The 13,870-nt window shown below is 35.6% G+C and overlaps 1 protein-coding gene across 3 annotated transcripts; it reads right to left on the reverse strand.

The window, feature by feature from the left end:
• Positions 1–3,309: 3,309 nt before the first annotated feature.
• LOC129246837 (protoheme IX farnesyltransferase, mitochondrial) lies at positions 3,310–13,373 on the reverse strand. Of its 3 annotated transcripts, none has more exons than XM_054885489.1 (4): positions 13,208–13,370; positions 12,907–13,153; positions 12,157–12,843; positions 3,310–3,631 (listed from the first exon to the last, which is right to left on the reverse strand). In XM_054885489.1, exons 1-4 carry the CDS (start codon positions 13,256–13,258, stop codon positions 3,450–3,452), a joined length of 1,167 nt encoding a protein of 388 aa, XP_054741464.1. In that variant the 5' UTR covers positions 13,259–13,370; the 3' UTR covers positions 3,310–3,449. The 3 variants fall into 3 exon arrangements, with proteins under 3 accessions (XP_054741464.1, XP_054741465.1, XP_054741466.1); XM_054885490.1 differs by having other exon boundaries at positions 12,907–13,145; positions 13,208–13,299; XM_054885491.1 differs by lacking the exon at positions 3,310–3,631 and adding an exon at positions 6,847–6,914 and having other exon boundaries at positions 13,208–13,373.
• Positions 13,374–13,870: the final 497 nt, after the last annotated feature.

The raw sequence follows: 13,870 nt of genomic DNA on the forward strand, positions 1-13,870 counted from the left end.
ATATTGGAATTTTGCTAAATTAGTAGATGTCAAAAAACATTCTTGACAAACTGTAACGGCGTCCGTACTCAATTTATTTTCTGCTTGTTTTTCAATAGCACAAATCCCTTTTTTATCGCACCAGATGTATTGCTTTTTGCCCTCCTTTCATTTGTCTATTTTCTGTTCAAATCTCTCGGTCGAATCCCCATGTGAATGTAGTTTTATTTAATTATGTTCAGTTACAAAATAATGGGATTGAAATGCAAATGTGTTAAGTTAATAAAATAGATACATATGTATGTATATGCAAAAACTAAAGAACTAAAGTTAGAAACTCGCCAAAATCCACGTGATAATGAGTTACTTTGATCCACACCTGTTCTCTGACTGGACTCCTGCACAACACGTTTGCTCTTTATAGACGGAGAGCTCATGACCAAAAAACCCAACATATTTTATACTTCTTGAAATTTTGTGTGAGATTAGTTTTTTAATACTAGAATCGATAACCGGCGGGCTGGCTGCTCAATAGCGGTCTTAATTATGCGTTTTTACTTTTTTAAATTGTTAATAAAAAACATTTACTCAACATATTTTATACCACTTCAAATTTTAACAGAATTTCATTTACGGTCTGTATAAAATGAAACGATGGTTGCCAGCCCATTCTCATGGTCCCAAAGTACTGCCAGCCCATGTTGAAAGTGCGTTGATGGAAGCGCAAGTCAACATATTTTATACCGGCTGTCTTTTTTACACGACATTGGCAATACAATAAATTGATGAAATGTGTAGAGCCAGCCCATTCTGATGGTCCCATCGCATGGAAAATTTGGAAAATTTCATTCCTGTGAGTGCGAGCGAGACCGACTTACGTGAATGTGGGCGCGCGAGAGAGAGCGTATATTGTTCATATTCTGTCTCTCCGTACAGTCTTGCAAAAATGGGAAGGATGAAAGGTTTGTTCATTAAAAAATTAGAGAATGGGATTTTTTTTTGTTTTTCTTAAAAAAGTTTTTATTTCTAATTTTTTACTCCTTTATTTATTTATTTAATTTATTAAATGAATAGAAAAAAAAACAAAATTAAATTTTTAATTTTCTATGTCAGAAATAGATTCCGAGTCTGAACTGAAATACTCATTTTCTATTTCTTCAGAGTCTCGCTTTTTTTGTGTACGGTGTAAGTTCTGTGGAGATTGCATCAAATGTGCGTCGTCTTTTTGATGGACCTGCAGCAGTTGTGTCACGTTGACATTCATCATCAGCAGCATTGCTATCCTTATTAATTACATTTTGATAGATGATACCAACCGTATCATGTAGGGTATCTTTCCCGCTGGTTGTTTCGACAATTCTGTCGAAATTATCGGAAGCCACCCCAGTATTTAAATTTGATGCCAACGTAATACCTTCAGGACATTCCTGAGTCCTTTCTATAGGAGAAAAGGCAGCTTCGGTTTCCAGTTCTTCGAGAACATGATAGCTGCAGCAGTGACCGTATTTGTTGAGAATATCGATAACTGTACGGCTGCTGGTTAAACTTTTCATAGCCATTCCCAAGGTAATATGCTTTCCAGGCTTTTTATTTCTGAATTTATCAAGAATTTTATTCAGCAAATGTTGAAGGTTGCATGAACCAATAACTATAGCCACGGTCTTCGTACAATTTCTTCAATATATCATCGTATATTTCACCCGAGATATTAAAAAGAAGCAATTGCCACGAGCAATGATGTTTTTTTGGATGAACTGATCAATTTCATCATCAGCTTCCTTGTGTAGTTCCCGATTCAGATTAAATTTCGTGTCTGCAGTTGGATTGCTTTTAAATTTATTAAAATATTCAACCGGACAGATTTTGTGATAAAATAAGTGCGGAGGCTCGTTAGAAAGTGACTTAAATAATTCACTATCTCTCACAACATCCAAATATTCTGCCAAGGCTTCAATGAGAATTTTTTTTTCTCCTCTGACAAGTGGTGCCTTACGTCCTTTGGATTTTTTATATTTTTTATTACAAAATGCACAAATACCCTGCTCCACACTTAATTCTGCCTCGGTTAATTTTTCACCTGAAGGTTCTTGTATGGCAGATTGACCTTCCTGATGTGTTTGTTCTATTTCGTGAGCAGAGGAAGTGCTTGATGTCGGTTCATCTGTGAAAATATATTTGAATACAAAAAAAATTATAATCGGAACTAGTATTATATTCCTTCCCTTATTACAGTAAAATAAATATTTTCATACCTGTTTGAACTGAAATATCCGATGATCTAAGTGCCTTTTTTCATAATACTTTTTCATTACTGATAAGAACATTTTATGGAATTTTATATGATAGCCGTCATCACATTCTGAAGCTAGTAAAATAACATCTTTATATTTTAAATTAAATTTTTTCCGAATGTCCAACACTTCCCGGCACTTTTTTAAAGTATGCACGTTAAAAGCAACGAGTTTATCATTTGTACTTTTACTGTTACAAAAAACGCGCTTGATGGAAGATTCCATTTTAAATAACAAGTAAGAAAATCGAACGAAAAGTTAAAATTTACGTCTTTACTAGCCAACACTGTGGAAAGAACTAACTATACATGACGTCGTACTTTGGGTCCGGAAACTGTTGTCCTTGAATACCGCCCCTATTGTATTGCAGGCAGATGGCGACTAATGAATCACCATTCAAAATTCCTAGTGAAAAAGTAGAGCCAGCGCGTGCGAGAGAGACAGTATATAAACGATATACGCTCTCTCTCGCGCGCCCACATTCTCGTAAGTCGGTCTCGCTCGCACTCACAGGAATGGAATTTTCCAAATTTTCCATGTGATGGGACCATCAGAATGGGCTGGCTCTACACATTTCATCAATTTATTGTATTGCCAATGTGGTGTAAAAAAGACAGCCGGTATAAAATATGTTGACTTGTGCTTCCATCAACGCACTTTCAACATGGGCTGGCAGTACTTTGGGACCATGAGAATGGGCTGGCAACCATCGTTTCATTTTATACAGACCGTAAATGAAATTCTGTTAAAATTTCAAGTGGTATAAAATATGTTGAGTAAATGTTTTTTATTAACAATTTTAAAAAATAAAAACGCATAATTAAGACCGCTATTGAGCAGCCAGCCCGCCGGATTTCGATTCTAGTATTAAAAAACTAATCTCACACAAAATTTCAAGAAGTATAAAATATGTTGGGTTTTTTGGTCATGAGCTCTTAGACTATTACGGCGGCATTCGATCGATCGCAACATACTTACATAAATACATAAATATATTTGTACATATGTAGATTCTTTGCGTTAAGAAAAATATTTGAAATCGTTTTTTGATGTATTTTATTTTGCTTAAAATACACAACTGAACTTACATACGAATTACTTTTGTTATTTTTTTATTACTACATTTTCGAATACATTTTATTACTGCGAGATAAGATTTTCCGATTTCGCAGATCGTCTTCATAATGTATTAGCGCTGGGGAGGCTATTCGTTTGTACTTCTGCAATACTTTTTTTGTCTGTAGGCAACCTTCTTTTCTTATTCAGCAAAAATAATAGCATCAAACAGGGCAAATGAATGAGTGAAAAACGAAACAACTTCCGAGAGGTATTACTATCCGACTTTGTATAAAATTTAAATGCTGAAAAAATAAATTATGTATGTATATAAGTTTTGAAATATGTACGTTTATTATTATATGAATAACACAACGTCCCAGCATATTTGTCATCTGAAACTGATTTTCATGGTTTGATGATTTATTTTCCTTTTGTTTTTGTTTTGCAAGAAAAATTACTTTCTGCCAACAAATTTCTTTGAACTAAATTTTACATTTCTACAAGCCTCAAAATAACCGAAACTTTTTCACTACTTTAAGAGAAAATATTCTTGTCGTCCTTACTCTTCAAAGCCTTGCTGCAAGTACGAGTATTATTTTATAAAGTTTGTATTGAGAGCACAAGACAGTTCAGGTTTTGAACAAAAATACACAAATACACATTTATGACTTTCAGATCAAAATAAATAGAACTGTATGCAATGGCAATAGCAAATGCGGGAACGCCAAAAACCTTTTTTCCTGCATGCAAAAATACGATTGAATTTGATAGTGCTCTCATAGGAAAAATACTTTAATCAATTGAAAAAAAAGTTGCCTATTTCAATTTGTTTGTTTACATTTTTACATTATTCTTCTTGATTGGCGCGGTTAAACGATTTCTTTACATAAGCACTGAAATTCCTAAACACAATACAGTAAAAAATGCGGTCAAACAAGAAAATATACTTACTTATGTACATCTTCAAATATTTCGATATTTTTGAACAACAGACTCACATTTCCCGAAATTTTATGTGTGAAACAATTATCTGACTGACAATTTATGAAAGAAAGATTGTCTCCTTTGAGAACAACTTCTTAAAGCCTCAAATGTTTTGCTAAAACATTCTTTTATACTTTGCTTTAGGACTTTCACTTTTTGCTAGCAAATACCACACTGTTCTTCGTTTCACAGTTTTCATGGATTAACCAGAAGAAAAACTGCCGACTAAATCCTGTAACTTTTTGACTCCTCCTCCTAATTGTGGTGTACGTCTTGATGTTGTTCCACAAATGGAGGGACCTACAGTTTTAAGGCGACTCCAAACGGCAGATATTTTATATGAGGAGCTTTTTCATGGCAGAAATACACTCGGAGGTTTGCCATTGCCTGCCAAGGGGCGACCGCTATTAGAAAAAAAACGTTTTCTTAATTTTGGCGTTTCCCCGAGATTCGAACCTACGTTCTCTCTGAACTCCGAATGGTAGTCGCGCACCAACCCATTCGGCTACGGCGGCCGCCATCATATAACCTTCGACTAAATCTGGTAAAACCTGCAAATCGTACTGGAATCGTCGCTAGATCGCATGATATGTGTGATTCGCTAGTGACTTCGTTGTTTTCTTTCTTCTACGAGACTGCCAAATGCCAAAACTTTTTCGGCCCTACTATTTCACATCAATATTATTTTTTTCTTTTATGAGCAATCATCAGGAATTATTTCTCATTCATAAACGGACGATATCAGAAATATTCGCTCCGCTCACATAAAACATAGCCACAAAAATTAAGTGTTTAAATCTTACGGTAGGTGTACATTCGATTCACCACTTATCTGCTCGCTAAGCGAAAAATTTGTATGTGAAAGCAACAAAAGTTTTGACGATGTTCAGTTCAAGCGACTCTCATTTATTCGCTTAGCTCATAAGCTATGCCCTGGGTTTCTAAGAATAGTAAATAAGGATATTTTTTATTATATTTTGCATACTTTCAGGCGCGATGTTTTGAAATGCAATTTATTTACTTCACAGTTTGAGCGGCATGTAATGGGGAGCAAGACGCTTGGCGTTCGTCGTCTTACGACGGTATCCAACCATTTTTAACCCCTTGCTGTGCCATTTAGCTCGACGAAACTGGGGCCCAAGTGTTACGCGTAAACGCATGGTAAACAGATCAGAGATGCGCGAGAAAGGTCGCAATACGAGCCGAAATGTAGATGTCTCTGATATAGACACTTTGCACAATACTGCTGTTGTGGAAATAAATTCTAATACCTTTTGTATCTATTATTTATTTGAAATCGATTCATTACATTACGATCTATTCACCAATTTCATTTGGGCCAAAATTTTCATCACGAGTCAGACTCGTTAAAGCACGGCAAAGGATTAACACTTTTAGGCGGGATGGTTTGAAACTCTGAAGAATTACATAACAATTTGCAAAACGAAAATAACGCCGCTGAATATAGTAAAATAAAGATGAGGTTTATTTATTTATTTGTTTATTTTTGTTGGAAAAGTCAATAATCTACAAAATTTCTTACTGGCTAAAACGCTAGATTATCGATTGAATGATAATAAGGAAAATACTAAAATAATATAGAGTTTAAATGATTAAAACACCGATTACCGGTAAAGACATCCTAGGTACTAAAGGAAATAATTATTAAGATAAATTCTGATTAATTTGGTTATATGATATGATGACTAGCACCGGTCTGGTCGAGGTATTCGAATTTAAAGATTTTAAAAATATATTTTTTTTGAACGCTTTAAACGTTAGTTTAAAATTAAAGGGTGTGCAAATTAATAAAAATCATCAATAAAATTTTAACCAAGTCCTGATAATTAAAAATGACTGCGTGATAAAATTTAGAATTTATGGAAACTATTTTGCAAATTACTTTAAATGCTAGTATGCCATTTTAGCTATACAAAAAACTTAAAATTATAAACTTTTTTATATATTGCATACAATTTTCGCATGATGATTTTTCTTAGATGCTTTCTTCAGCCGCGGCAAAAGTCTTTGGTTTAAGACACCTACATTATCGATCGGAATCATCTCATTGTATATGAGGTATTTCATTTGACTCCACAGTGGGCATTATGGTAGTTATGTGTCCACAAGATGCACCTTCCACAGCAGCAGCCAGCATAAATCTGCAAAACTCTTGTCTCATTGGATCACGTCCTTCTATCACTTGCACAGACGTATAGTGATATGAGTACTTTACGTAATATGCATTACGAATCAATCCTTCCACTACCGCAAACTCAGTTGTTCTGCAATAACATTGGCAAATGTGGTTTGGTCTCGTCAAATTGAGAGGGTCAGCACATATCAGCACACCGTCTCATAACATAACTACATAGTGTAATCCGCGGTAGATTCCGTTCAAGACACTAACACCAGGTACTCGGCAAGTAGGATACCGTAACATGTATTCATCACGTGTCCGCGACGACCATTCTTTGTAACACATTAGGATGTCAGCGTATTGCTCATTGATAAACGTTGCCATGTTCTCAAGCACAGATAAAACTCCAGTTCACGAGCCAATCCAGGCATGCTGTAATACATCTACCGCGCATAAGCGGACTAAAGAAAAAACAGAACGATTAAAAAAACAGAGAGACATGCACACGTAGAGGTATTTGGAAACGATGTATCGCTATGTTGGTACCGAGTCTATGCAATTAAATTATTCTTAGAATATTATACCTTTTTGAATATCTAAAAAGTCATATTAGTTTTAATAATTTGCAGAATAGTTTCCACACATTTTTTTATAATGTGAAGTAAGAAACACTTAGTGGAAAACTGTAAATTCTAAACTTTATGAAGTATGCAGTTTTAACTGTAAGGACTTGAAACAAATTTTATTGATAATTTTTATTAATTGACATATACATACATATATATATATATATATACATATGTACAATTGGCGCGTACACCCTTTTTGGAGGCTTGGCCGAGCTCCTCCTCCTATTTGTGGCGTGCGTCTTGATGTTGTTCCACAAATGGAGGGACCTACAGTTTTAAGCCGACTCCGAACGGCAGATATTTTTATGAGGAGCTTTTTCATGGCAGAAATACACTCGGAGGTTTGCCATTGCCTGCCGAGGGGCGATTGACGTACCCTTCAACTAAAAAGACAACAAATGCAGTCGCTATTAGTGAAATTGAAAAAGGTGAAGTTTTAATTAAATTTAATTAATTAATTACGTTCCCACGACAGTCGGTTCTTCGTAACCGGAACGACCCGGATTTATATCCGGCCAAGGACTGTTCCTTTGGTATCATTCCCCGTATATGTATGGGGAATGTTTATGCTGCTACAACAACAACAACAACGACCAAATTAATTATAAATGCCCTAAAAATATTGCCTGTAAGTATCTAGAACGACTTTCCCGGTAATCATCCATAATATAGAAAGTAATCATGAGAAAGAAGATTCCCATACAATACATAGTAATAAATTTGAAGTAAAACTTTCGACAGACTATGCGCTTTACCATCAAAACTTTAGTTCGTTTTCAATATGTGTTAACTGCTATTAAAATTGTACTCACAAAACCAATTTATGTTAGATGACGGCCCCAAGACGTAGACATATGTCCCAATTTTTTCCATTAGTGTGTGGCTTCCTGAGATTTTATAATATTTGAATTCTTTTGTGGACCAACGAGCGCTTTAATATTTTGATATTTAGTTGATTTCATCGTACAAATATAAAAACATAATTCTATGTATGATAATTTGAAAACAAAACAAAAAAAAAATCATAAATAATAATAGTTGTTGGTTGTTTGACTAGGCTCCTCCTCCTATTTTTGGTGTGCGTTGATATTTTTCCACAAATAGATGGACCTACAATTTTAATTCCACCTCCGAGCGGTAGATGGTTTTTTATGAGTAGCTTTATCGTGATACAAATGCAATCGGGGGTTTGATATTGCTGGCGAGGAGCGACCGCTATATGAAACAACTTTTTCTATCTGCTATTTCATACGCGAGGCTTCGAACCCTAACACTACCTAGTGGTACTCACGCACAAACCCATTCAACTACGGCGGAAAATGCAAATTACTGCACCCTTTTTACTTCAATAGGGTGAAGAATTTTTCAAACTACGTATGTGTCCATAATTTTGACAGCGGGCAAAGATTATTTTTAAACAGGCCCCTAATTGACAGCTGAAAATTTAAGCAATTTAATCCTTAATTGTAACCCAATTTACTTTTAATTCAAGTCAATACTTATTAGGCCATAAATATGTGAAGGATTATCTATGCAACCCTGTGAAGCATCTTTAATGAGGATGATTTCTGGCGTTATGAAAATGAAATGACAAAAACAAAAAACCAAAACATTGAAATCAAGAGAAAAATCAAGAACGATAGCGCATAAAATTGGTGGTGAATAAATTTAAAAGACCTATAATAAACAAAACTTATTTTTCTTTAATTTCCCCCAACTTCCTCAACGACCTTTGAGTTACATTTTGTTCTAATGCTGCAAGGAGCAATAGCTGCTGCCTCTATAAACTTTGAAGAATCAGCAAGTTATCTCCGTTTTTTTTTTTTAACAAAGCCAGGCTCTTATCGAGACACGATGTATTGACTGAAAAAATCAATATAGGTATCTATTATAAACTAACGAAATTCGTTCTAAAATTAAGTTTTTAGTTTCCATATTCCGCACACCAAATGCTTCACAAATTCAAACCCCTTTTAGCTGCGAAATACTAATTATTTGAGCTAAATTTTATGACGTAATTAAAATTGCATTTATTCACATATAGAATCATATTTTTGTTCTTGTTGTGAAATACAATACGAGGTCTGTTAAAAAAATAACGTAAATTTTCAAATTTCGCGGGATACGTACATTCGACTGTCGATTACTATATTTTTTATGTGGGTACACTCGTTTCGAAGGTAAGTTCACGGTTTTAGCATTATAACATGTTTAGTTTGTTTGTGATGGGCATAAATAAGAGAAGTGTTTTTCGTGTTCGGCGATTTTCTGCCTATAAAAATTCTGGAATTAAAAACGATTATAAGTAGTTTACGTTAAGTCCTTCCCTATTTTTATATATAAATGTACATATATAATTGGCGCATACACCCTTTTTGGGCGTTTGGCCGAGCTCGTCCTCCTATTTGTGGTGTATTTGTATTCATTAGCTACGTAAAAAAAATAAAAATAATTGATAGGGGCCCGACAAAGCTATCGCCACTATTATTTAATACATATGTATGCAGAGGAAAGTTCCGAGGAAGCAATCATCATCGAACTCATGGGGGGCACAAACCACAAACGTATTTTCATCACAATAAAACTAACTGCAAACAATCATGGAAGGGGAAATCGAAATACGCAGAGGTGCGAGCAGAAGGAACATTACGTATTTGTGCAACATTAAAAAATGGGCAGGTCTTAAAACTGTAGGCGAACTCATGGGAGCAGCTCGACACAGACAGGAGTTCCAAGATATCACAAATGATATAGATTAAACATTATGTAGTATGTAATCGCAGACATACAACGATGAACATCGAAGAGACATCCAGAAGAAGAAACATACGCATTAAACAGCTTGACGGGTATATTCATATTGCGTTCATAATACTCCATTAAAAAGGGAAAGAGCACCACTAAATACACTAAATTAAAGATATATGCCTATGTTAGCATTTATGTCATTATATTTTGGTCTTAACAGCACACGCGAATGTCAATGGGAGCCAATCCATTCCAAAGGCAGTCGATATTACGTAAAGGAATGGCTTGGCTTTTCCCAGTGAACTAACCCGATTTAGTGCAGTGTATTTCGCTCCTTGTCTATCTATCGATATTAGTGCGGTTATCAGAAGTGAAACCCGATTGGTATCACGATATTTGGCATTTAAGTCTGGGACAACTGACAGAATAGAGAGACGACTAGACATTTAGCACGGTAGCACTGTGGCGTACTCTTCCTCTTGTTTTTGTTGTTTTAACAGTATTTTAACTCTTCTTTTTCTTTGCTTGCTTTTAAAGCGTAAGTATCGTGGAGGTTACTTTTGGATTTTGCGCGACTGATGCTACTTTTTTGCGTTCCTCACGTGGAGTTAATATTTTTGGCCTTCCGGCTTGGTGGTGATTAGCTTCCAATTTACCTGTATTAAGGTAATTAGCAATAATTTGCCGATTTTTTGTCAATTTCGCGCAGATACTTGTTTTCCAAGTACAATTTAGTAATAATTTTACGTATTTCTAATGATAAATCTGCACTTCGTCCCATTTTGTCACTTTCAATCGAGATATTACGCGCAACCGAAACTGAAGCGACGATAAAAACTGAGGAAAACCAATCTTTTTTCGTTTTTAGCAATATTAGTAAAAACACAAACGATTTTTACTGTTACTTTTGCAGCAACAATGTCATAAGCTGAAAGTGTACAAATAAATGTTTTGCAGCATTTGGCTAAGTTTGCCTGCTTTCCTTGGAACCCCTCAGTGTGGATTGAAATAACGAGAGTTTTGTTTGCGGCAATTCATCAGGAATGTAACATTCTTACAGTGACCCAAAAGAAATATATTGTCACAGCAAATATTTTGTGCAAAGCTAAAGTTTTTTACGTACTACGCAAGGTGTACGAATAAATTGTGTACAGTGGTAATTGTACACAGTGGTCACATTTAGTTATGCATAAAGCGATTTTGGATGGTTGTGCTATATATTAAGAAATTAAAAAGCATTAATAAAAATGGAAGCTATGGAATTAATAATCATAATTTGTATGATTACGGAAGCGGAAGAGTGTTTTAATAGAACATATTGCCGTTGTAAATGGTGGGTCCGACCAAAGCTTCGAGATCAGAACACACATGGTTTTTTTAGGACAAATTTTGGATATTTAAAATAATATCAGAAGGGATTAAGGCACTTTTGATTTCCCCAGATTGCCCCTATGTTTGACCCTCACGTAAGATATTATAAAAACAAATATATCATGAATCTAGAATACCAAGCCAAAGTACAGTTATTTGACACATGGTGATGTGCATATATATATATAATTGGCGCGTACACCCTTTTTGGGTGTTGGGCCGAGCTCCTCCTCCTATTTGTGGTGAGCGTCTTGATGTTGTTCCACAAATGGAAGGACCTACAGTTTTAAGTCAACTCCTAACGGCAGATATTTTTATGAGGAGCTTTTTCATGGCAGAAATACACTCGGAGGTTTTCCACTGCCCTCCGAGGGGTGACCGCTATTAAAAAAATGTTTTTCTTAATTTTGGTGTTTTACCGAGATTCGAACCAACGTTCTCTCTGTGAATTGCGAATGGTAGTCGCGCAACAACCCATTCGGCTACGGCGGCCGCCATGCTTATGTATGATGTGCTTACGCATTTAAAATTGGGCTTCCCAATATATCAGTAATATTTGGAGGAACGTATGAGGCATTTTGGGACACCTTTGGTCCAATTTTCTTATCGGTTCCACAATAAGACGAACGGAAAAGCATCGCTAGCTCCTGTGGCGTGGTTATCGATATCGAGGTGCACACAAGAAAGTGGGTATGGGCAATTTTGCTTTCTTTGTAATAGAATTAACACATATCATCTTCTTTCAAAATAATCAAATTCACAAATTTTTAAAACCAATATTAATTTTTGCCCAATTTATATGGAACACTGGTTTAAGCAAGTATAAAAAATCACCAGGAATATGATGCAAAAAACGTACGTCTCTTACGAGACGCTCATATCATCAAACAACGATATTCTCAACCTAAGACGACCTAAATATGCTTAGATGATTGTTACTTAAAACAAAACTTACCCAAATAACAGAAGTATGCATTCAAAGGGAAAGTCTCCAAAACAAACCAGGATGATGTCAAGTCAAGCAATGGTGCTGCAGCGGAAAGTAAGGCAATAACCACAGTGTATTTCAAAGCGGTGCGACGGCATAACGCAGGATTAGTCACAGCCATCATTCTATAGCCAGCACGTGAATAATCCGGCCGTAGATTCCATGACAGAGCGTTAAAATGAGGGAATTGCCAAGCAAAAAGTACTCCGGCTAACACAAATGCTGATAAGTCTAGATTTCCGGCACAGCCTGCCCATCCCATCAATGGCGGAATAGCTCCAACAAGAGAACCAATCCATGTATTTAGTATACTTATCCTTTTCATAGGTGTATATACAGAAGTGTACAAGAACAGATTAGTGGCACCTAAAGCAGCAGTTAACCCATTCACGCCAAAACCAAGCAAACTTAATCCGGCGGTTGCTGATATCACTGCAAATCCTATTGCATATAGAGGTGTCTTCTGACCTGTGACCAAAACGCGATTTTTTGTTCTTGACATCTGAGAATCAAACGGCACTTCATGATATTGGTTTATTGCATTAGCAGCTGCGGAAACCAAACCAGTACCCAAAGAACATGCTAAAAATGTACATAAATCGAATGGAGCTGGTGCCATTGCGTATCCGCTCATTGCAGTTACAACAACTAAAGCTAAAATAGTAAGATACATTTTTAAACTATTTCCAATAAGAATGGAATGGTGGGTTTACTTACATGTTAAGCGGAATTTAGACAACTTTTTAGAAGAGCTTATAAAATTTTCAAAGCTGTTGTTTGGGCTTGGTTGCCAAGCATATGCATCTCTCTCAACCTTATCTTGTGGCAAATTGTCAACTATACTTGTATCACATTTCTGGCTTAGCGGAGGAATTCGTGTCACAGGAACCACTATGACGTCTGTATGCTTCTTTCTTAAATTTTTGCAATTTCCAACATGACTCATACGTATTAACCTGGTAAACTTAAGAGTAGGTTATTTTATTTGTTTTTTTTTTGTTTTAGGAAATTATTTTACTTTGTAAGCCTCCGCAATACCGCCTTGACAAGATCTCCAAAGAATAAACATATTTAAACTAAATATCTAACAAAATTTCATTTTACACATTTATTAAACTAATCTGATGTATTGAATAATCATAACCTTAGCCTAAAATTTAATTCGGAACTGCCAACATTTTATCGATATCACTAATTCTTGTCATCTCCCTTAAGCACGTCATATACATGCAAACTTCTCTGTTTCGCAAGACAAATGTGATATCGGCATGATATCGTATGGTATACACACCAAATTCTAGGTCTCCTTACATATATTACATATTTGTTGTTCTGACAGGTAAGAGCTTTTACAGTATTCAATGAAGGCAGAAACTCATACACGTATTTATTTCAATGCATAAGGTAGTGGACACACCGTGGCTATTGGTGGTAACGAGTTTAGCTGCAATTCAATTATCCACGAAGTAACACGAGTGAAGTTTGTGTTGACCTTTTTCGTATATCCCCAACACAATATTAGTTTTTTAATGAACAAAACGCTGTAAAAACAACGCTTACGTCGAGCAATATACTGATTCCGTACGAATCGTTGAGAACTGGCTAACGGTCTGATGTTGGCCGCAGTTCTGCACTCTGGACAACGTGATTTAAACCATGTCAATATAATTTACCCGTCATA

Source organism: Anastrepha obliqua, chromosome 5 (genome assembly GCF_027943255.1).
Source record: "Anastrepha obliqua isolate idAnaObli1 chromosome 5, idAnaObli1_1.0, whole genome shotgun sequence".
Classification (NCBI taxonomy): Eukaryota; Metazoa; Arthropoda; class Insecta; order Diptera; family Tephritidae; genus Anastrepha; species Anastrepha obliqua.